Source organism: Camelus ferus, chromosome 16 (genome assembly GCF_009834535.1).
Source record: "Camelus ferus isolate YT-003-E chromosome 16, BCGSAC_Cfer_1.0, whole genome shotgun sequence".
Lineage (NCBI taxonomy): Eukaryota > Metazoa > Chordata > Mammalia > Artiodactyla > Camelidae > Camelus > Camelus ferus.
This window is the reverse complement of record NC_045711.1, coordinates 39,111,454-39,135,548: the sequence shown is the minus strand read 5'-3', so window position 1 is coordinate 39,135,548 and position 24,095 is coordinate 39,111,454. Positions and strand designations below refer to the sequence as shown.

General features: G+C 48.5%; 2 protein-coding genes across 3 annotated transcripts in view; one reads left to right on the top strand and one right to left on the bottom strand.

The window, feature by feature from the left end:
• The first annotated feature begins 5,019 nt into the window (after window positions 1–5,019).
• Window positions 5,020–24,095, top strand: part of RPH3AL (rabphilin 3A like (without C2 domains)) — a 142,217-nt gene continuing 123,141 nt past the window's right edge. For both annotated transcript variants that reach the window (XM_032457505.1, XM_032457501.1), the window contains exon 1: window positions 5,020–5,148. The gene's annotated coding sequence lies outside the window, so the exon portion shown is untranslated. The remainder of the gene's footprint in view (window positions 5,149–24,095) is intronic.
• On the bottom strand, window positions 5,160–8,445 carry C16H17orf97 (chromosome 16 C17orf97 homolog). The gene is made up of 3 exons (XM_032498629.1): window positions 8,327–8,445; window positions 7,971–8,224; window positions 5,160–5,742 (listed from the first exon to the last, which is right to left on the bottom strand). The coding sequence occupies exons 1-3, from the start codon at window positions 8,443–8,445 to the stop codon at window positions 5,339–5,341; spliced, it is 777 nt and encodes a 258-aa protein (XP_032354520.1). The 3' UTR covers window positions 5,160–5,338.

Here is a 24,095-nt window from a genome sequence, read left to right as displayed (position 1 = left end):
TGTGGCCAGGAGGCCTGAGAGACTGTTTTCCCATCACCCCCGGGCCCTCTGGAGACAGTGGGCAGAGATTTCTTCCTCCGCAGACCTCTTCTCCCCAGGATGCTTCCCTACTGGCCAGAGTTCCCAGGAAGGACTCCCTCCTTCTGATGACACATCAACCTGTTTCAGCCGCCAGCCCTCCTGACAAGCCCCAGTGCCATCTGCTACCTCTTTCCATGGTGGTAGAACACTGGGACTGAATGGAAGGAACTTGGCTCCCACCTGCTTGGGGAGCCTGTCTGAGCACCACAGCAGAGCAATTAAGAGCTGGACCTTTGGAACAAGCCAGACTTGGGTGTGACATCCCAGCGCCTCCCCCTAGTCTCTGTGTGACTCTGAGCAAGTCACTTCCCTGTCTGGGCCCGTTTCATCCTGTGTGACTGGGACCGTGACATCTCGCATCTCAGAGATGGTTGCAGAGATGAAATGGAATCACGGGCGTTACGGACAGACAGACGGACAGAAGGCCGAGGCAGGGGAGAAGGCTGTCATTGCCGGTATCCTGGCAGCAGTCAGCAGAGAGCTGCATACTTAGCAGTTGCTGGAGAAACGTTTTCTAAAAAGACCCCTGGAGACCTTGGGGCCAGTCTTCTAAGTCACCTCTTCTCTTTAAGCCTAAACCGTAAAATGGAGATAAGAACCCCCACCACTCAGGGAATATTTCAACGGAGGGACAAATCAGGTAGAAGATCTATATACTAGAAAATGACCTAAGATAGTATCATTACAAGGTGGGGGGCAGGGCACAGAACACAGACTGGGAAAGCAGAAACAGCTATTGACGGCTCCACCTGTGAGCATAACAGGTAGAAACCATTTAGTTGGACCTAGCACCTAACTCGCCCAGCAGCGCCCCCTGCCCTGGAAATACACTGAGGCCTCCTCGGAGCCCTGTGGTGCCGAATAACACACAGCTGCTTCTGAGAAGGTCGGGCGGTGGGGTTTCCACTCTCTGGTCAAGGTGGAGGCAGCTCGCTGAGAATCAGCACAGCTGATGGTGAAGGAAGAGGCCAAGTGTATTAGCGACCAAATGACCCCAAGACTTGGTGGCTTCAAACAACTTTATTATCTCGCAGTTTCTGTGGGTCAGGGATGTGGGGGTAGCTCAGCTGGATGCCTCTGGTGTCCAGTCTCACAGGCTGTAATCAAGGTGTCCTTCGGGACTTAACGGGGGTGGGTCCTGCTTCCGAGCTCAGCTGCACGGCTGTTGGTGGGAGGCATCAGCTCCCTGCCATGTGAGCCTCCCCTCGGGATTCCCCAGTTGTTAATACCTTGCATTAGTGTGGTGCATCTGTTACAACCGATGAGCCCACACTGACACGTTGTGATTAACTGAAGTCCAGGGTTTAGGAGTCACTCTTCGCATTGTCCTTTCTATGGGTTTGGACAAACGTGTAAGGACATGTATCCACCGTTACAGTTTCGCACAGAAGAATTTCACAGCCCCGTTCATCCCTCCACCCACCTGTGCTCCACCTCTTCAGCTTCCCCTCCTTCCCCTGAACACAGTCTCTTTCTGTGATTTGCACTTGGGTTGGGTGGCACCTAGGGGGTGGGTTTCAACCTTTAAGGTTGATCATGTCACTAGAATGTGCCTACGTGACCAGTAAGACGCTGTAAGATGCTCCAAACCCCATCTTGGAAGAGACATTCCATCATTTTGGCCACATTCTATTCCTTAGAGTCCATAGGTACCCGATGGGAGGGTATGAACGCTAGGAGGCAGAGATCACAGGGGACATCTCCCACGCCAATCCACACCAGTCATTTCATCCCTGGAATTTGTCTTCCTGTGATGTCCCTCATGGATATTCACAGGGCTCACACAGAAGCACTTTGTTTCCAAGTCTCCAACCATGACTGGTGTGGAAACCCAAAGGCTACTCATGGTGGGAGCGTCTTATAGTGAGCTAGTCACGTAGGCACATTCTAGTGACGTGATCAGCCTTAAAGGTTGAAACCCACCCCCTAGGTGCCACCCAACCCAGGCGCAAATCATGAGCCCAATTATGATTACTAAACAGTGCTCACCGGCTGATACATTCTGCTCCAAAACAACTCCTGGACCCAGGGTTACACAGCACTGTTCATCTGTAGTTAATAGATTCCCGAGTGTTGGCCAAGGGTCAGTAGTTCTGGAGATAAGTGTGCAGTCAATCCAGACCGTTGAGATGAACTCATGCTATGCAATCCACTCCCATGACCCTTAGTCAAGGTCTTTTAAAAATGAATCATTGGCAGCTCTTTACGGAGCCACCCTGAATTCTACGTAGATTTCATATAGATTCTATGACAATCTGTTCAGTGCATGTGTCGGCTGGGGTTGCCTCCCCCCGCCATGCCTTCACCATACGCTAGGTCTGTGGAGCACTCAATTTCTTGGACTCTGTGATTAGTCCAGTGATGGGCATATGACCTGTGCCATGCCAGAGACCTTCTCTGTTGTTGATAGTGACACTAAATAGGGACACAGGAGTGACTCTCTTTTCTTGAATGAACTGTAAGGATGTCAGTGGTCATCTCTGCAGTCCTGCTATGAGAACCTGCCTGAACATGAGGCTAATCAGGGGAGGCAGGGACAAGATGTGGAGAAAGAGACAAATTTTAATGACACAGTATGACCTCCTGGATGTAGCCATGCCTGAAGCCACAACCAACCCTGGACTCTTGGCCTGATAAGTCAGTCAGTCCCTTGTCTGCAAGCCAGTTTTCACTGGGTTTTCTATTCCTTGCCACTGGAAGGGTCCTCACTGAAACAGGCTGGGTGTCAGAAAGATACTTAAAACTTTTAACCCAATGTGGTTTGAGTTGAAGCCACTTCTGTGCTTGTGGAAGCGTTAACCCCCATCTGCTTCCTTTATTTGTATCTCCCACTTGCTTCCAGGATACAAGTAGGCACATTCTTGTTTGGCCCAAAGCCCCCTTCCCAGAACACTGGGCTTCGAGAGCCTTGATTAATTCCTCCTATATTCCCTCTTCTCCAGACCCTTGTAATTTGTTTTGCAGTTTGTTAGAATTCCATCAGCCAGCCACTGTAGCCACGTTCTTTTTGAAGCTCACCCTTTGACAAGGTGAGCGCTACATCATCACCCAGGACAGTCCCCAGTGGCTGTGTAGCTATCCCAACATAAAACATCATTGCTTAAAAACTTTTGCAGTAGACTGAAGTGTTTCCTGAGGGCCAGGGGTTATGCTAAATGCTGTATGTAATTCCTGCATTTGATTCTCACAACACTAAGGTAGGTATTTGCATCTCTGTTTCCAGATATGGTAACTAAGGCTCAGAGAGGTTAAGCAATTTGTCTGAAGTTACACAGTGAGTATATGGTGGGAAAGAGGTAAATGCAGCTCTGAGATCAAAGCGCATAATTTTCACCACTCTCGCAGGATATCTCAAAGCAGAAAGGTGACCACAGGCCGCCTCCTTCCCCACCCTTGGTGGAAGACAGTGCAAAGTGATCAAAGCATCCCGAGGCTGGCATGCGACGCCTCCACACACAGCACCTGCAGCCACAAGGGCTGAGCCAGAGGACACAGGAAATGCCAAATCAGCTGCCCCACCCTCTGCTGTCTTTACTTTGAACCTGGGGCACTGGGTGAGGTCTGAGGCTGAGTACTAGCTCACTGCCCACCTGCTCCTCCCCACGGAGCCGCACCCAAGCACTTGGTCCCCTCTGCCTGATTCCATGGGTACCCCCCAACCTGGTGGCAGGGGACGGTCCTGGCCTGGGGAGGACAGGCCTCTTCTGAAAGGCCCTTCAGTGTATCTTCCCAGGGTCCGAGGGCTGACAGGAGAAAACTCTGTACCTGACCTTTTAAGGAGGGGGATGAGGGCTGCCTGTTGGCTGGGGGCTGGCAGAGACCAAGAGGACCACTTCTGCTCAACTTTCAAATACACATTCTATGATGCTTGGCGTTGGCTTTCAGCTTCTCCTGAGTACACGGTGTGTCTTTAATGCCTTGAAGGCAGGACCTTCATCCTAAACCTCCACTCTGTCCCACTCAGGGCCTGCACTGTGCCGGACAGAGGGGACCGAGGCCACCCCAGAGACCACCCCATCCCTTGGAACTTTTGGGCTGCATCTTTGTGCCTGAAGGTGGTTTTCCCCAACTGAAGTTGGCCTCTAGGAATGCCAGGGAACTAACAGTCCCCAGGACCCCTGAACCAAGGCCTCTGGGGAGTCTAATACCCCAGCTCCCTCCCTTTCGGGCAGGATAGTCCCGACACTGTTTCCTGGTAGGACTAAGGCCCAGCTGCCCAGTAAGGAAGCTGGTTTAATAGGATCCATGGATTGACTCTCTCCTTCCCGGTATCCCCTCTGCTGATTTTTTCTTCACCTCCCAGGTAATCAATCTACTTGCATTTGAGTCTTTACTTCTTGAAGAATCCAAACTAAGGCAGCACGTGGCCCTCAGTCAGTATTTGTGGAAGGGAAGAATGCTAATTTAGAGCAAGTAGTATAGTAGGGTCTTTTTAATGCTCCAGAATTCTGCTCAAAATGCTGTCTTGGGGGATTAGGGAAGGACCATATTGATAAGAGAAGCAATATTCCTTTGAGACGTCACATCATAACCTCCCAGAGATGCCGTTCTGGAATTCACTTATTTTGCTGAACCCTTTTTTTTTTTTTAATTACCATTCTATTTTCTTAGTGGAGGTACTGAGGATGGAATCCAGGACCTCATGCATGTGCTCTACCACTGAGCCATACCCCCAACCCCAGAACTCGTTTATTCTGAAAGCCACATAAGAGCAGGGAGTATATTTAATTAAAGTATGGTCTCCAGGATATTTGGGGCATTTTCCATGGGCCTACAGAAACATGCTACGTGAGGAGTTTTACCCATGAAATTAGTTTAAGATTTAGAATTGATACCATCTACACACTCTTTTCTTGTTGGGGGGGGGGAGATTATAGATATCTGTGTTGGGAAGTCACATAACTAGAGGATGCCAGCTTATTTGAAAAACAGGAAATTCGGGAAAGAGTTTAGTTCACGGCTTTGCTTTCACTCTGAAGCAGCTGTGGCTTTTCTGAGCAACGAAGTCTGTCTTGGCGGGAGGAGAGTTGAGCTCGTCAAGACCTCAGACATCTGCTTGCTTCAGAGGTAGGTCTGATTTCCTTTTATTTTTATTTATTTATTTTTTTAAACACATCAGCTCGTGGTTAGGATAAATTATAAGCTTGTCCGCGTCATGGGTGGGTTTTCACTCCGGCATAGTTGTAGCTAGATCGGACGGAGTGTAGGAGCTTCGGAATAAGGTTTCCTTTAAAGCAGCAATTCGGCTGCCCCGCATTCAGTGCGTGCCGCCTGCGGCTCGGGCGCCGTCCTGGTCCAAGAGGCAGGCTGGGTTCTCGGGGGTCTCCTCGGCACCGAGGTCCGCGTGGAAGCCCTTGAGGGCCCAAACCCGGTACCGCTTCCTCCGGTTCAGCTTATAGATGCGAATCCTTTCTTTTTCGGCCTCTGGGTCGGCGAGAGCTCCATCCCAACGCAGACTTTCGTTGACCCGGTTGGAAAGGTTCTCTTCTATTTCGGTAAAGTGGGAGAGACGTGCGGCGGAGGAGTAAGAAGGGGTGAGCTTGCTTTCATTCCTGTCCTGTCTGTGCTCCGGCCCCGCCCCGTGATCTTTGCTGGGTCTTAAGATGTCATGGAAGGATGAAGACAGCTGCTGATTCTTCAGGGTTCGACTCTGATGTTTATCTGCTGAGCAGATGGGTAGTGTGAACGTTTGTGGTGCCTGCTCTCAGCCTGCTCAGAGACGATGCCCAAACCACCAAAGATGTAAAGGGGAAGTGGAGGCCCCTCCTCACCTAGGGCTCAGGTGGCCAATCCCACCAGCCTCCTACACACCCACTGCCTAGATGCTTTGGGTTGTCATTTTGGGGAGGGAGGAACTGTTTATCGAGCATGTCCTATGAGCCAGGTCCTCTGGGTAAAGGCTATCAGCCCTGTTTACCAGGTGGGAAAAGAGACTCCAAGTTTCAGTCTCTTGCCAATGTCACATAGCAGGTGGCAGAGCCAGGATCTGAACACAGGCCTGACTCCCAGTGCCCTGTTCTTTCCGTGTGGCACCCCCCTCTTCCTCTCTCCACATGCTCACCAGGGTAATTTCCAGTTCTGGGAGTCTGTGACTTACTCCTAGTCTAGACACTTTATGATGGAAGAAATGGAGAACAAGAGGAAAGCTTCCTAAATCTGACTCCCAAAAGCATTCTGCCAAGCCAGGAAATATGTCTGCTGTGTGGCTTGTACTGATTTTTGGGAAAATATTAATAGAATTTCTGAATTATGTAACATGCATATAAAACACTACAAATTGTGATTCCTTCATCAGCTCATCCTATTTGGGGGGGGGATCTCCCTCTGCCCACCAAAAAAAAAAAAAAATCCTCTCTTGATATTTCTATACTTTCCCACTACCCAACAATTATTTGGTGTCCCCTGCTGACAGTATAAGGTACGTGCCACTGTAATTTCTAGAGTCAGAAGCTAAGCCCCAAAGATAATAAATTTCCTAATCTGGTTTGGCAGCTACACATGGGGCTTTTGGACCTAAACTCTAGAATTGTTTTCTTCCCTTTTTATTACAATTCCACCTGAAGAAGGAATTATAGTCTGCCCACTGCTCCCTTCCCCATACTGCAAGGCTGATATAGGGAAGGATGCTTTTCCATCTGCCTCCAGCTGGCCAGGGGAGCCGGCTCTGCACAGAAAGGACCAGGGCCCAGAAACTTGAACCCAGGACTAGCTGTGCCGGAGGTCAGGCCCATTGTGCCAGGGTCAATGAGAGCCACCTCTCTGACAGAGACCCTGAAGTGGACCACACAAGAGACAGTGGAGACTTACAGCACCCAAGGACAGACACATTCTCTCTTTGTAAAGTGAGTGCTCAGGGCCTTTGTCATGACACTAGCAGGTTCTATGAGAGGAGCTCAGTGAGCTATAGGGACTCTGTGGGTCTGTGACAGTTGTTGGTGTGTGTACACCTGTGAAGTGTCCCCGGGAGAGCCTGGAGTGAGAACCCCGTGTGTGTGATTATATGTGTGCAGGAGGGGTCTATGCGGTGAGTGTGTACCAGAGTGTCTGCTTGTTTGTGCAGACTGTGAATGCGTGTGCCTGCTGGGGTATCTGCGCTTTAGTTTTGTTTGGTAGTTATAGTGATTCAAGCGGGTGTTTTTGAGGGTGTTGGGGATTACAAGAGAGTGTGCAGCTGTGACTGGTGTGATGGTGTATGCAGTCAAAGGCCGGCCTTGGTGAATGAGGGAAGGGGGAGGATGGTCTGTGCAGGGAGGATACTTTATATGCGTGTCCTGAGTGTCAACACAGCATCCAGAAGCAGGTGCCCTAATGTACGAGGGCATAAGGAGGGTCTCTAGGTGGAAGGCAGGAGTCTGCGATTCTGTGTGTGAGTGGCTGTCACTAGTGCCTTAGTATCTTTGGGTTGGGAAAGTCTGTGTGTGAGGATAAAGGCATCTCTGTAGGAGGGCTTGAGATTTCTGTACAGAAGGTACGGATGTTAGGATTTTGAATTTGGACTTAGGGATTAAGAAAGTTGAATGAATGTGTAAAGCTAGGAGTCACAGTGTTGGGTGGGGAGGCTCTGTGGGGATAACACTGAGTATCTGTGGGTTGTCTCTGTGTGGGGTTAAGGGTCTCCATGGTTGTTGAGAATTCTCAACGCAGGATTTGGGGGTCTCTGTGGACAAGGGTGATCTCTATGGGTAGGGCTGGGGCATCACTGTGCAGCGGTAAGTGGTATGTGCGGGGAGCGGGAAGACCTCTGACTGGGACTGGCAAGTTTCTGTTTCTGGGCTGACGTGGCCCCCAAGTAGACGGGGTGGGGGGTCTCTGAGAGGTGGGAGTGGGTGTCCATGGAGAAGAATCTCAGGTAGGGGATTTGAGGCTGCCGCGCTAGCTGCTCCTCTTACCGTCCCCCTTGCCCGACCCCTTGGCCTTTTTCTTCTTTTTCTTCTTTACTTTCCGTTTGGTCAGTTCTGAGGCGCAGCCTGCGATGGGGGGCAGTCTGGACCCATGCGAGCCCGCCTTGCCGCCCTCTTGCTCCTCCTCCTCGTCCCCGCTGTCCTCGCCCTTCTCACCATACCCCGACGCCCCGGCCCCACCACCACCCTCCATCCGCCCGCTGGGCCAACCCCCAGCGCCCGGGGCAGCCCGAGACCCGCAGCTGCAGTTGAGTCCGCGGCTCCGGGCGAGAAGAACCCGGCCAAGCCACGCGTCTCCATGGCGACCGCCGCACACCGCGCGTGCGCATTCCGGAGGCTGTCACCCAGGAGCTGCTGTAGACGCAGATGTGCGCGTGCGTATTTCGGCCTGCGCGCTTGGCGTGGTCGGCGGTGCCAAGGGAAAGAGAGGGTAGAGGTTCTGAATGTTTGGGCTGACGGACATCTCGTCCACTCCTGCGCCTTTTTAAATGCTGTGTGTTCTCTCCTAAATTTTTACCCCGAGTTCAAATTTTGTACGTCTACCCTGGCCTTTCAAGCCCATGACCAAACAAACTGACTTCTCCATCATTCTCCATCTCTGTGACAGAAACAGAGGGTCAGGCCAGAGACCTGGCAGCCTTCCTTGCCCCCACTCTCTCCCTGTGCGCTCACCTAGGGCAGGGCTGACCACCACAGGTAGGACTTGAACTTCTGGACGCCCTTCTTAAGTGGTCTCTGCTTCCAAACACGCCCACAAATTCTTTATCCACCCATTTGCTAGAATGAACTTCTTAAGATGATGGACAATTTCACTCTCTTGCTTAAAAGCCTCCAGTGGGGCCCCATCACAAGCAGTATCAAGACTGAACTTTAGTGTGACTTAAGGCCTGGTAGAAGCTGTAACCTTTTCTTTCCAGGTTTATCCACTAGACTGTATTTTACAAACATGGCTGCAATGACATCTGTCATCCCACTTGCTCTTCTAGAATCTTGCCACAACAAGAGACAGTCTAATTCCACTCCCTTTCAATCTAGGTGGGTTGGTGGACCCACTTGTTACCACTAGTATGTGGCGAAAGTGACACTATGTGACTTCTTAGGCCAGGTCATAAAAGAGAACGCATATCCACGTGGTTAGCAGAAGACTTGCTCCTGGAGACCTGACCCTCCTGGTAAGAAGTCTGAGTGCCCCCAGGAAGCCCGAACTAGACCACATGGAGAGATCCTAAGAATATACGAAAGGAGAGAGAGAGAGAGAGAGAGATGTCCTAGCCGCTCCAGGCCCCACTTTCCCACCTCCAGCTGTAGTCAGACTGTAACAGCAGGAGAGACTCCCCAACCAGCCCTACCCAGACAATTCCTCAATTCCTGACCCGAAGAAACTGTGAGAAATAAAAAAAATGATTGTAATTGTTTAAGTTACTAAGTTTTGGGGTGATAAGTTATGGAGCAGTAGAAAGTTGGAACATCAGTCTTTGGTTTTAGCCATTCTAGTATTTATGAAGTCGTGTTTTCCTGTGGTTTTAAGTGCCATTTCCCTGGTGACTAATGTTGTTGAGCACTTTTTAAACTGTTATTGGCCATTTGTATAACTTACTTTGTAAAGTGTCTGTTGAAGTCTTCTCCCATTTTGTCCCTGGAATGTTTATATTTTTATTATTGATTTGTAAAAGCTTTTTACATGTCTTGGATATAAATCCTTTGTCAGGTATATTGCTGCAAAGATTTTTTTTTTCCAGGTCTGCAGCTTGTCAATTCATTTTCTTAGTGGTGTCTTTTGATAAGCAGAAATTTTATATTCTGATGAAACCATTTAAAATTTTGTTCTTTTTGTATGTGGGCCCAGAAACCTTTCCCTACTTCTAGATCACAAAGATAGTCTTCTGTTTTCTTTAAGAAGCTTTATGGTTCTGGGGTTTTAGGTTAGGTCCACAATCCGTCTCAAATAAATTTTGTGGATAAAGTCAGATAGGGATCAAGATTCATTTTTTTTCCCAAAGAGATTTCCAGTTGTTCCAGCAATTTTCATTGAAAAGACATTCCTTTCCCCCATTGACTTCACATGGCATTTTTGTAGAAAATCGATTAACTGTATGTGTGTGACTCTATTTCTGGGCTCTATTCTGTTCCATTAAGTTATTTGTCTTTTCCTTACAACAATACCACACTGTCCTGATTATTGTGGCTTTATAAGTCTTTTTTTATTTTGTTGGGGGAGGTAATTAGGTTTATTTATTTATTAATGGAGGTACTGGGGATTGAACCCAGGATCTCGTGCCTGCTAAGCAGGCACTCTACCACTGAGCTATACCCTCCCCGCCCACAGTAAGTCGTGATATTAAACAGTGTTAAGTCCCCCAACTTCGTTCTTTTTGAAGGTTGTTTTGACTATTCTAGAGCCCTTGCTTTTCCATATACTTTTTCAAGTCATCTTGTTTATTTCTTCAAAATAGCCAGCTGCGATTTGTATGGGGAGGGCATCAAATCTATAAATTTCGTCACTCCTAGTACTCCGTAGTGACAGTCATTATTACTGATCCACACACAGGCATGGATAAACACATTGCTCTGTAAAGGGCCTTTCTGTTTTTCTGTTTTCCTCAGTCGCTCATCCACTGTCAAGCTCCCTAAAGTATTCAGCACAGCTCTGCACACAGCGAGTACTTGAAATCTTTCCTCGCTTGTCTGCTTTTGTACCCAGAAGCTAAGTGAAATGTAAATGACAGAGGTCCTGTGTGTAAATGACCTGCTAGTGCAGATGTATGCAGTTTGCTTTCCAGATGCTCTATACCCTACTTACCCTGGTGCTCGCAGACAGGTGCTTACAAAGAGCGGCTACCCTCCTTTTCCAAGAAAGGCTGGCCTGTCTTCCCTCTCGGCCAGTCCTCTTTGCCTGGATGCTTATCTAGCATGAGGCAGCTTGACCACTTCTCTTCTCACTTTTCATGAAGGTTGCATCAAGGTTATGTTGAGCCAGCCCGTCAACTTTGAGAGAGAAAATTCACATCCAGCAAAGGAATACATTTTTTAAAATTATCATAAAAGTCCCTTGCAAGCAGAGCGAGCTAGGACAAGTGTATCCCTTTTTGACAGATGAGGAAACAGAGATGCACAGTGACCCGCTCACCTCTCAGTGCTACTTAGCTACCACTATGGGCCAGGAATCCACATCCCCATGTTGTGGGAGAGCAGTCAGCTTTACAGTGATGTTCATTGACCAGCAGAAAAGATGATGGTATTTTCATTGTTTGTTTCAGCTTCCTTGTTTACACTTTCTCTTTGCGGTTTCAGCGGCTGTTACTGTTTTGAGCAGGTAGTTGCTGAGGTTTCTTTCTCTATGAGGATCAGTTTGCCCCTTTGGCCACTGTTGACATGGCATGCTTGGGTAGAGCTGGCAGCTCTGTCCTTTCCTGCTGTCTGCTCAGCCCAGGTCACCCCAGCTGGCTGGGCTGCTGGCGCCGGCTCCCTGCTCTCTGCTGCCCACTTTCTCCACGCTGTCAGTTCCTTCCCCAAGGGAGGCAGGCATGTCCACTCTCCAGCAGCACCAGCCTTAGACTCGGGCAAGTAGGCCCCCCCTGGGCCTTGTGCTTCACAGGACCCTGCTCTGACTCTCCCCCAGCTGTATCCCTCCCTAAGGGACAGGAAGTCTGGAAATCAAGGGGTCCTGCCCACCCAGCACCTCCCACTCCTCCCCCAACTTCAAACCCACAATCTGAGTTCTTGGCCCCTAGGAATTTCTTGCCCAAAGGGCCCCTGCCTGCTTGTAGGACCTCATTCCTGAGCCCATCTTCTCGAGTAGCCCCGGGCCGAGGGCAGCATAGGTAGAAACTCAACAGGCAGGCTGAGGTGTCCAGACCTGCGCATTCAAGGGCCTTCTCAGTGTAGGATGGAGCTGAGTCAGAAGAGGGGGGGCAGGCTGTGGACTGGGTGCAGAACCCCAGAGAGCCTGCAATTCTCAGTTTAAATCTGGCCTTCCAGACTGGTGTGAAGGTCTGTTTGTCAAGGTGAGAAGATGGGACATATTTTATTTAATAGTATGTCAATTTATTTCATAACTTTTAATATTTAGACATCTGGCACGTGGACCTCCATTTCTACTCTTGCCCTGGCTTTGCAACTGTTAAGAGTAGGCTTGCCCTTTATTTTTCCTCCTTTTATAACCCACTCCAACTGCTTCCTGATCTTCATTTCGTACCTCCTGGTCCCTTAGAAAAGAAAAGTGAAGTGAAGAGAAGAGAAGAGAAGAGAAGAGAAGAGAAGAGAAGAGAAGAAAAAAACCCTACAACCTATTGAATAAATTGCATTATATCCATGTGGCGGACAACTGGGGAGCTTCTAAAGCAAAATGAGGCAGCCTGATTTAGGCTGATTCAAGACAAAGGCCAAGAGAGTGTCCGTGGAGAAGAAGAGAGCTTTATGAATGGTTTGCTCACACCTGCTACCCTCTCCTCACTTCCCTGCAGCCGCACTCACCATCCTGCTATTTCTCCTATGTAGTTACAGTTTCTTGCTAAGGATCCCTGCTTCCAAGATTTGTAGTTGCAGCCCTGGTCCTGGAACTGCTTCTTCAACTGGAGAGGTAGCCTTTCAAATAGGATGTTCACTCACCTTGGAACTGGTATTCACAAAGCAGGCACTCTGTCGGCCAGTCGAGAGCTGTTTACGGGGCACTGTCCAAGTGACAGTAGAAGCCAGCAGCTCCTCACACTGTTCCAGGGTCGGTCCTGGGGGAAAAGAGGCTCCCTGCCCGTGCCTATCTCCTCCTTGCATTCCCCAGGCAGCATGACCCCATGTCAACCACTTCTGTGTTATTCTGGAACTTTTCTGGACATTGCCTTCCCCCTTAGAGTGTTTCTCTGACATTGCCGAGAAGACATCACAGGTATTTCAGGTTTCAAGATTATTTTTTGTCCTTTAGTCATAGTGGCAGTTTCAATTAATATCATATAGCAAGCTAGTAAATACCTCTCAGATGGAAATTCTCTAGTCCAAAGTCCCAGTAGTCATGGCTGGGAGGTGCTCACAGGCTTTTACCAAAGCCCAGTCTACACTCCATAAAGGGCTGGCACGCAGAGTATTTTGGAGTTGTAATTAACATACAAGATTATATCAGTTTCAGGTGTACAATAATAATTCAGTATTTTTATACATTGTGAAACGATCTCTGCAATAAGATGGATGAAGATGTAGCACATGCACACACACACGTGCACGCACACACACACACACACACACACACAATGGAATATTACTCAGCCATAAAAAGAATGAAATCTTGCCATTTAGCCACAACATGGGTGGACCCAGAGGGTATTATGCAAAGTGAAATAATTCAGACAGAGAAAAACAAATACCGTATGACTTCACTTATATGTGGAATCTAAAAAACCAACCAACCAACCAAACAAACAAAACAGAAAGAGAGTCTTAGATACAGAGAACAAACTGGTGGTTGCCAGAGGGGAGGTGGGCAGAGGGATGGATGAAATAGGTGAAAAGGATTAAGAGGTACCAACATCCAGCTATAAAATAAATGTCGGAGAATTTCTCCCTACCAGCGCTCCAACTTTTGCTCCACACCATGTGGGCTCCAGTATCTTGTTGGGGCCTGTTTAGTGTGTCCAAGTAATATGGCTTGAAGGGTGGCATTGCATGCCTTCTGTTTTATAGTACGAGGTGGGGAACATTATCCAGTCAGATACATGTCCATCTCCCCCTAGTACAACCGGGTCTCTACACAACCACTCACTCCACACGAAGCCTGTTCGAACATTTCAGTTCTCCTACAAACTCTCACCTTAATTCCATCAGCCCTCATATTCCTGTGGACTTTATCACCAGGCTTTGGTTTTATAATACTGGGTAGAGGAAGTACTCCCCAGCCAGACGTAATATCCATTCCCATAAAACATTCAGATAAAGGAGACGCAACTTTACATAGAGCCTGTTTAAACATTCCAACTTTCATAACCCCGTCAACCCCCACATTTTTATGTTTTCATAGCCTAATTGCAGCATGGAGCTTTGCCCGGGGGTTTTCCTACCGCAGTTTGTGGGGCTCCTACCTAAAGGACTTCCAGAAACTTCTCTTCTCTGCCCCCTGGCCATTTTACCACCTAAAGTGCAAAAGGCCTGGGGCCCCTGGCAATACGTCAGGCCACCTTGGCTCATTCCTCAACCTTTATCTCGATGTATCTATCTAACGGCTGCTCCAAGGCACTGCTGGTCAGCTTTCTAGTTAAAATCTCTGCCTTCTGCCTTTTTACCTTTCTCCAAATTGGAGTCAATAGAGTGGACCTGTTTGGTGTCTTTTAAATTTGGGGAACCAGCAGGGAGTCCCTTTGGCCCACCCAACCCTTGGTAGTGCTGCATTAAAACCTTTGTTTTAACTCCATTGATGTCTTCATCCTATTTTCTACTAACCGTTTCACCCTGTGGGGATGAGTCTCTGTGTGACTCCCTTTCTGTTTCCTTTTTGTTTTGCTCCTAACAGTGTGTGCTTTATTCACCTTATTTCTTAATCACCATTTAAAAGTGCTCACCATGCTTAAACCAGTCCCTTGCCTCTCTCTAACTTTCCCCATTCTCTCATTAATTAACATAATGTGTTTTTTTTATTAATGGAAGACTCATGAGGGAAAGCCAAGACAGCAAATGCGATAAGGCTTCCTGAACTGCTGCTGGGTTTTGCAGCAGTAAGGTTCTATGAGGTACTCATAGAAAAGGCACCCCATTAACCACAGCATTGACCATGACCTGGGTACTAGACATATTTGGTGGGTGACTCTCCCAGCCATCATAAAGCCCGTCCCACGTGGCTTACATCAAAACACATGAGCTGCTTCATCTGACGGCACACCACCTGACATTTACAGGGAAAGATGGATGGTCCCCCTTCTCAATGTATACAGGTCTTACAGTGGCTCTTCTCTAGTCCACCAGGCTGGCTGTTCTGGCAGAAAGAAGCTGCTTTTTAAAAAACAAAAAATTATTTTATTGGTTGATTTTGTTTGTTTGTTTTGGGGGGAGAGATAGTTAGGTTTATTTATTTATATAATGGAGGTACTGGGGATTAGAACCCAGGACCGCATGCGTGCTTAGCACGTGCTCTACCACTGAGCTATATACACCCTTCCCCCTAGAAGCTGCTTTTGCGCCCAGATCACATATAAGTCATCTGTAATTACTCCACAGTGAGGTGAGGGTCCTGTACCAACCCAAACTTGCTCTTCCATTCTTCAGCACTTCCAATCAAAGTCACTGCCTCTAAATAACTCTCACAATCCATTTTAATAAAGGTTCCTTGGGAACCTGTACCAATGATGCTGACCTGCAAAATGAGACCACTCCTTCACATTATACCCTCTGCCTTCAGTAGTTCCGTGGCTTTGCCTTCCTCCCATGCTGAGTATGTTCTTGGTATCTTCTTTAAGAAGCCTCAAAGGTACTTTCTGTTGTCACTGCATAATTTTCCTCTTGCCAGGTGGCTTTGAGGCTCGTGGCCAAAGTTGAGACTGACACCCCCCCCCCCCCGAATCTGCACTTGGTCTATCATCAAAGTCCAAACCAGAATGCTCTTTAATTTCATTTTAGCGGTTCCAGGTAACAATAGCCAAGGGAGAGAATGTTTTGCCTTTTCCTTACTAGTTTGCATTTCCTTACGCATCCAGTGAACCAGCTCCCTGGGAAGGGCCTCGGCTCTAAGTCCCATTGGTCACTTTTACCTTTAGTAACTGCTGCTGCACAGCTGCTGCTTCACACCCTGGGTGACCACGCAGCCACCCAGGGATCAAAGGTTCCTCAGCCCCCACACTTTCACCCTTTGTCTTCCCAAACCCTTTTCCCATGAGCCAGAGCCATTCCAGCAAATCCCACCTCTCTGACACCAACAAAAGGAACACTTTTCTTTGTTTCCTTTAGTCACACAATATTCATGTCACCAGATATGTGGGTTTTTCCACATTAAGCAATTCTCGGCAGATACAGTCTAGATGACCTACAATTTAAGTCAGTTTTGACACTAACTGCCCAGGGTTAGTGCGGACCCCACAGAATAAGGGCTCAGTCACACAAGACTGTCCCTGTCCCATTCAGATACTGATTGCAAGTCCAGTACTTCTGACTGACTGGTTATAAATGGGGGGTTCCCATGACCCCCTTCTTAGGTTCAAGAACTTGCTAGAATGGCTCACAGAACCCAGGGAAACAGTCTACTTACTATCACCAATTTATCACAAAGGCTATATTAAAGGATACAGGTGAATGGCCAGATGAAGAGATGACAGGGCAAGGTCTGTGGGAAGGGGTGCGGAGTTCCCACGGCCTCTCTGGGTACACCATCTTCCCAGCAGCTTGATTCACCAGCTTGGAAGTTCTCCAAACCCCTTCAGTTAGGGTTATTATGGAAGCTTCATAATGTAAGCATGATTGATCAAATTATTGGCTATTGATGATTAAGTCAATCTCCAGAGGTCACCCTCTAATCACAAGGTTGGTTCCCATAGCAACCAGCTCACCCATCCTTCCGGGCTTCTCAAAAGTCACAGAAGGAACAGAAACTCAGGTGTAGGGGCTTGTTCTGAATGACAAAAGATGCTCCTTCCACCTTGATCACTCTGGAGCTGCTTCAGGAGCCTGGGACAAAAACTATTTTAATAAGAGCTGATCTTATAGCTCTTAATCACATAGAAATGAGAGGGTGTTTTCAGGAGCTCTGACCTGGGACCAGGAAGAAGTCCAAAATATATATTTCTTCTTATATCACAGCATCACAGAGGGAAAGAGGCAAATCTCCCATGTAGAGGAATTCCAAGTAAATCATGTAGCTTCTCCACCCTAAAGGAGGGGAGAATATACACTCCTTGCATGTGGGCTGTGTATTGTGACTTCCAGGGAGAGAGTAACTTTGCAGTGGAGAAACTTGACAAATACTGCCTCTGCTAGGTGATCAAGGTCAACATCACCAATGATAAATCATTGAGTAGTGGGTACTCTTGATATGACGTGATGAAAATGCCTCTTTGCCTCTACTGTCTTCCTCCCAAAACTCATAGCCCCAGTGGAACCATGAGAAGAACATCAAACAGATTACAATAGTGGAACATTCTGCACTATAACTGACCTGTACTTCTCAAAACTGTCAAGGTCATCAAAAACAGGGAAAGTCTGAGAAACTGTCACAGTTAAGAGGAGCCTAAGGAAACATGGTAGCTAAACATAATGTGGTATCTTGGATGGAATCCTGGAACATAAACAGAATTTTTGGCAGATACTAAGGAAATCTGAATAAATTGTAGACTTTAGTTAATGATAATGATTCAATATCGATTCATTAGAAGCAAATGCACCATACTGATGTCACATGTTAATAATAAGGAGACTGTGTGTGTGTGTGTGTGTGTGTGTGTGTGTGTGTGTGTGTGTGTGTGGTGGGGGGAGGGAGATATGGGAACTCTATTTTATCTGCTTAATTTTTCTGTACATTGTAAAAATTAATGAAAGGATACCTCATTAATATGGAGTCAGGAAGTCAGAAGGGGAACTGTCACCCACATACCATTCAACGTAAATGCAGATCCCAACAGGAAGAGCTGCACCTTGTATGGCAGGAGGTACTACACTGCTATGGCCAGCAGGAGGAAGAAAGATTTTCTCCTTGCCTGGCAACAGCTCAGCCAATGAGAGATGGTTAAGACTCAGCCAATGAAAAGCCACTATACTTTGAACTCCCAGTTTCTTCCAATGGACTTTTTATTTATAATAGCCCCTCCCATCTTCTCCTTCTCCTCTATAAAAGAACTTCCTCTCCTTTGCTCGTGCTTCACCATAGTTACATGTTCCAAATTGCAATTCTGTGCTGCTCCTGAATAAGCACATTTTGCTTGTAAAATAACCAGCTGTTTTATTGGTTTAGGTTAACAAAATTTAAAACTGTTCTAAAAATAGTTTTTACTTTTTTTTTTTTTTAAAGGCAAAATGGGGAGGAAAAAAAAGTACTGTTGAACTCCAAAGGTGTCAGAGCAGGGAAGGTGAGGGATTGGAAACCCCTCCACCTCATCAGTGTACACTTCATAGGGGGCTGGGGCATTTATAGAAATGTCCTGGGCTGCCTGTATTTCCAAACCAACCTGGAGAGATCCAGTTTGGGAAGCCAGAAGTGAGGGTTTCTGGGTCCTCTAAATGATCCGGTGGCCAAAGGGTACTAGCCATTGGGGCCCTGGATCACTAAGGACACTGGAAATTCTTGGGTTCTTGAGGGGGTGTCCTGCCACCTAACTTGTCCACACTGCCTGTTCCCTATCTCCAACCTTCTGAAAGTGTCATAGGAAACAGATAGAAGGAGCTGTGGTTTATTGGACCAAAAGAACACCATACACCTTGAATTAAGAAGAGTTTGAGCTTTAACCACTAATTCCTGCCAGCGTGTCTCTGGGCACATAAATGAGCACGTCTGTAACCTGAGGACATGAATATCTGTGCCACAGATAATTACATCAATCAGTGGCACTTGGAAATCTATAAAACTCTATAACGAGGATGCATTTTATTCATAAAGTCTTCTGTTAGCAAGCAGTTCCAACTGTGAGTGAATCTGTGGAAGCTAATGTCTATATACCTTTGTCTCACAGACTCAACAGAAAAGCATGTCTTCTTCACACACCTGCACCTAGGTTGCTGATTTTCTTTACTTCTTTTTTTTTTAAATTAATTATTTATTTTTGTTTTTGTTTTGGGGGGAGGTAATTAGGTTTTATTTATTTACTTATTTATTTTAACAGAGGTACTGAGAATTGCACCCAGGACCTTGTGCATGCCAAGCATGTGCTCTACCACTGAGCTATAGCCTCCCCTCCGATTCCCTTTACTTCTTGATGGTGCCTCAGAATTCAGACCCAAGACTGGAAACAACTAGCTGGCTACAATCTGCATCCTTAGCAGTGTGTTTGAGACCCTTTTCATACTGGTCCTGACCCACAATTCTGGGCTTGTTTTCTGCTTCACCTCCCTGTTCTCCACTCCCAACTTTTCAACATTCCCTTTCCTGCCTTCTCTGTGCCTTTGCACCTGCGGTTCCTTCTACCTGCAATGTCCTTTCCCATCTGGCCCACCTGGCAAACTCCTACTCCTTTGAGTTTCTGAACAAGTGTTTCCTCAAAAAAGCCCCCGCTGAGCCCTGCCACACTCTAGTTCACGCCTCTGTGTTTCTTCTGTATCTTATGCAGCCTCAGGGGTAGGATAGCGTAGTGGTTCCGCCACTACCTGGCTGGATGACCTTGGGTATATTTCTTAAGGTGTTTATGTCTTAACTTTCATAGCAGAAAAATGGAGATAAACGATGTCCTATGTCCATGGTACCTGTCTATCAGGTGATCAGTACATGGTAGCCAGCATGTTACAGCAGACACTCCGCTGTCCAGAGATTATTTCATGTTTCTGTTTTCCTTGCTGAACCATGAGGTTCTTGAAGACCAGGTGTTTTACCCATCTTCTTCATGTAGCAGATTTCAGTGCCCCTCCAAGTTGCACATCTGCTGTGGTCTCAGGAACACCAGGCCTTTTTGGCAGCGCGGGGAGCCAATTTGCAGAAGCAACCAAAGGAAATTTGGGAAAGATTTCTTAATAACTAGGATGTCAGTTGGGGCTCCCCTAAGTCTGGAAATCAAAGCAGTCCCATCCCTAATATGAAGCCTTTACTCTCCCATGACTCCCTGCCTTGAGCCCTACGGGTCTTTGTTGTTCTGCACTCTCCTCAACATTTTCTTTGAGTTGTCCACCAAAATCCACTCACACAGAAGTGTCAGAGAGAAAAGCAGACCTTGCTGAGGATTTTGTAGGGGAGCTACCCATTTTTTCTTCTGCAATGTCTAATTTGCCATTATAGATTTCATGTCTAGAAGTTCAGATGGGGTCTTTTTTTTTTTACTTCCATATCTGTACTTAACATATTCAAGTTTTCCTCTAGCTTCTTGAGCATATGAAATAACGGCCTTAATAACTATTTCAGTGCCCTTATCTACAATTCTGTCATCTGTGTTGTGTCTGAATCAGTTTCAATGAATGAGTTTTCTCTTCTTATGAGTTACATTTTCCTGCTTCTTTGTGTGCCTGGTAATGTTTTTATGGGATGCCAGACACTATCAATTTTACCTTGTTGGGTTCAGGATATTTTTGAATTCCTATAAACATTCTTGAACTTGGTTGTGGCAGTTAACTTACCTGGAAAGAGTTTGATCCTTTCCACTTTTGATTTTAAGCTTTCTTAGGTGGGGCCAGAACTGGATTTCTGGACTTAGTCTAAGGTTAATTTTTTCTAGTCCTGAGGCAAGACTCTTAGGGTTCTAACTAGTGGCCCCTGAACTGTGATGTTTTCCACTTTGGCTGTCGGGAACAGGCATTATTCCGCCCTGTGGGGGCCCTGGGAGCTGTTCCCACTAATCCTTTTGGGTGGTTCACCCTCCCAGCCCCAGAAGCTTTCTCCCACATCCGTACTGAGCAGTACTCACTGAGTTCTCAGGGCGGGGGGACCTTCTGCAGCCCTCTAGATTTCTCTCTCTCTGCATCTCTCTCCTCTCTAGCACTCTGCCCTGCGAACTCTAGCTGGTTTCATTTCCCTAGACTCCAGCTCTGTCTCTTCCATTCAGGTTAACCGCTAGACTCTGCCTATTTCTCCTTCTCTGAACCATGGCCTGGACTCTCTCTAGGCAGTAACAGGGTTCACCTTGCTGTTTCCTCTCTCCTGAGGATCACTCCCCTTTGCTGCCTGATGTCCAATGTCTTGAATGTTGTTGTTTTATATGTTTTGCCTGATATTTTAATGGTTTCAGGCATGAAGCTGACTCTGTTTCCTGTTACTCCATCCTGAAGGAAGCAGAAGTCTGGGTAAAAATATTCTTATTTGATTGTGCAAAGAATTTGTTGAACAAATTCAACTTGATGGGGCTGAAACAGGAAATTACCTTGTTTTTCTCGAGGGAGGAAGGAGGAGAGCTCCCTTCTTTCCCTCCCTTAATCTTTTTTCTGTTTTGATCTCCTCCAGATTAGAGCATTTAGGGTTTCTCCAGGAAGCCCTACGCGATACGTTCTCTTTCTCCCTCTGAGCGTCTCCCCAAACGCCGTATCCCGCAGCCTTTGATGACCAGGGTTCCCTTGCCCTACCAGCCACTTTCTTGGTGAGGAACCTCTTCAAGACTGAACCCAGCTCTCTTGCACAGTCTCCTCTCGGTCTTTAGCAAACTCCTCTGGCCTAATAGTGGAAATGCAGGCCTGCCCTACCCTACCCTACCCACTACTGCAAGTACCAAGCAGCACCCTGCCCTCCCCTCCATAATTCTCTAGGCTAGGAAGAGACACAGGCTCTAGGCCAATGGCTTTTAATGATAGGAGGTGGTGGTAGGAGGGTAGACCCTCTTGGGATCATTGACAACACCTGGAGACTGTTTGTCACAACTGGGGAGTGGGTGGCCAGGGATGCTGCAAAACACGTTACAATGCACAGGACAGCCCCTCCCCACTAGATAGGATTAACTAGCCCAAAATGGCAACAGAGCTGTGGCTCGGTGACCGTGTTCTAGGTTCATGTTGGCCCCCAAATCTCCAGGAGGCAGAGTCAACTCCTCTAAACGTCTTTGCTCACCACACTTTCCTCCGGGAGGTACGGAGTGTCACCAGCTCAGCCCACATCTGCGGGGGAGTGCGAGATGCCCATCTTCCGGGCACCCTCAGTTTCTCGAAGGGGTTTTCTGCTTTTGTTGCCCCATCATCCCGTAAATCCATTTGAAGAAAGAGAAGCCATGAGCTTGTTTGGACTAAGTTGCAAAAACAGAGGTGAGGCAGCCATTTTGAACTTCACAGTGGAGGGGTAGGGGGTGGGCGCTCTTTCCCACGCTTTAGAAAGAGGTGTTCTCAAAACAAAGGGCCTCATCAGCAGACTCTTGCCATGACCTTGGGGTGAGAGGCTGCGTGGCAGCTCCTGGTTCGTTGAGGGTGGTGTGTCCCTGTATGGTGGTGTGCGCACACGTGTGCAAGCACGTGTCCCTCTGCAGTGAGCATGACAGGACCCACCACCAAGAGGATGTGGTGATGATGGTGGGGCGGGGTGGAGAAATGGGCTGGGCCCAACGTACTGCCTCCTGCGCCAAGAGGAGAAACACTGGGCCAGGACAGGAGGAAACCTTTTTAATGGAGCTAGGAGGTTGTATCTGCTCTCCCACATGAGCTACCCCAGGACACAGCTAGACAAGTGCTGTTTTGTTACCATCACTGGAACTACGCGGTGAAACCTGGGAAAACAAGGGTTAAGCGAAACAAGTGAGAATCCCCAGGCTGGCCGGAGCCTGGCACACAGCGGAGGGAGGTGCGGGGAGGGGTTTGCTCAAAGTTTTGATACTGAAGGAAGAAAGGCTGGAGGTGGGGATTCACTTTGTCTGAGCCCCAAAGAGGTAGGCCAGGAAGAGGTGCCGCGGGGCGGCCACTTCAGCTCAGCGAAGCAGTCTTTTTCAGGTGGCCGGCAGTCCAAAGAGAGGCTGGGTCTTCCTAGAGATGGTGAGCGCTCTCTCACGGGCTGTGCAAGCAATGGTGTGAAAAACTCCTGGAGGGGTGGTTGTGGGGTGGGTCGTGAGCTAGGACCTGTAGAATCCCTGCAGCTTGAGGTCATAAGGTTAGGGAGGTGATGATGGTGGTGAGCATGACGTTAATAACTCCTGACTGAGCTCTTAGCGTGAACCAGGCCTAGAATCAGGGGCTTCCCCTATATGATCTCGTTCAGTCCTCGCCTCCCTTTTGCACATAAAGAAACCGAGGCTTAGCCACTAGCTACACTGGCAGTTTTAAATTGAAATGAAGTAAAATGAAATGAAATGAAAAAGTCCATCCCACGTGACCAGTGGCTAGTGGACAGCACGGCCTGATGACATCTCCGTCACGGCATAGAGTTCATGGGACAGTGCGAGTTCAGAGAGATTTGCGCACCTGCCCAAGATCGCATCTCCCACAGACGAGATGCAGAACCTAAATGACCCAAGTACTAGTGGAGGCTGCTGTGTGAGTCTGGGAACCAGGACTTCCAGATGTGGTCGTCACTCAGGTACATTTTCTGGGCTTATCTCAGGAAATCAGTTCATAAACAATTTTTTGGTTGAATCGTTTTTCCGGTAGAGAATGAAGGGTGACAGGGCCTCAGCGCTGCGCCTCCGTGCTTCTCACTCCCACCCCACCTGGACACAGAGCCAGGCACCAAGGCTCAGAGTGGGTGGAAGCGGACACTGTGGCAGATGTTCCTGAAATGGTGGAGCAAGACACTGGGCTGATGAAGCTTTAGGGTGTCGTTGTTGTTTCCTTTAGTGACTGTGGCAAGTTGCCTCAGTTTGTCCATCAATCAGTGGAGCGTTCATTCATTCAACAAATGCGCGTTGAGCTTAGCTGATGCCAGGTGCTGTCTCAGGCCCCGGAAGTCATAGAGCCCTCCTTTTGCCTCCTGGGGTTGTTAGGTTGGGTCATTTGAGGGCTTGGGGGCTTGAAGCTGCCTGGGGAACAGACAGTAATATTTGTAACCTAATAAGAGGAAGGGGCCGTTGAGACCGGTTCCATGGCAAGGACAGCCACCCAGAGGGGCCCTGGCCTACAGGGTGCCCCTCAGCCCGCTTCTCAGGCCCCAGGCCGGGGCGGGGCGGGGCGGGGCGGCCACCGGGTTCCCGCGGCCGCCGCCAGAGGGCAGCCAGGGAGCGCGCCGGCGGCCGGCGGGACCCCAGGTGAGTCTGGCTCCAGGGGGGGTGCCCCCGTTTCGGGGCCGAGTGTGCGAGGACTGGGGAGTGCGTGAGGCTCGGTGGCGGGGACCTCGGGGGCACGCAGAGCAGCCCCGGAGCGGCGGGCGAGCGCCGGGAGCTGTTGCGCACGGGGTGGGGGCGAGCCCGGGGGCGGCGGGGCGCGCGCAGGGCCCGAGCCGCGCTCCCTGCTTCCTTCCCTCCCTCCCGCCTCGCGCGCCCGCAACCCGGGGCTGGTCTCGAGCGGCCCGGGGCAGCGCCTGGGCCCGGCCCCCGAACGCCTGGCGCTCCGCGTCCGGCTCGCAGCCTGCCGGGGGCCCTCGGGGAGGAGGGGGCCGGTCATCCGCCCGCGCTG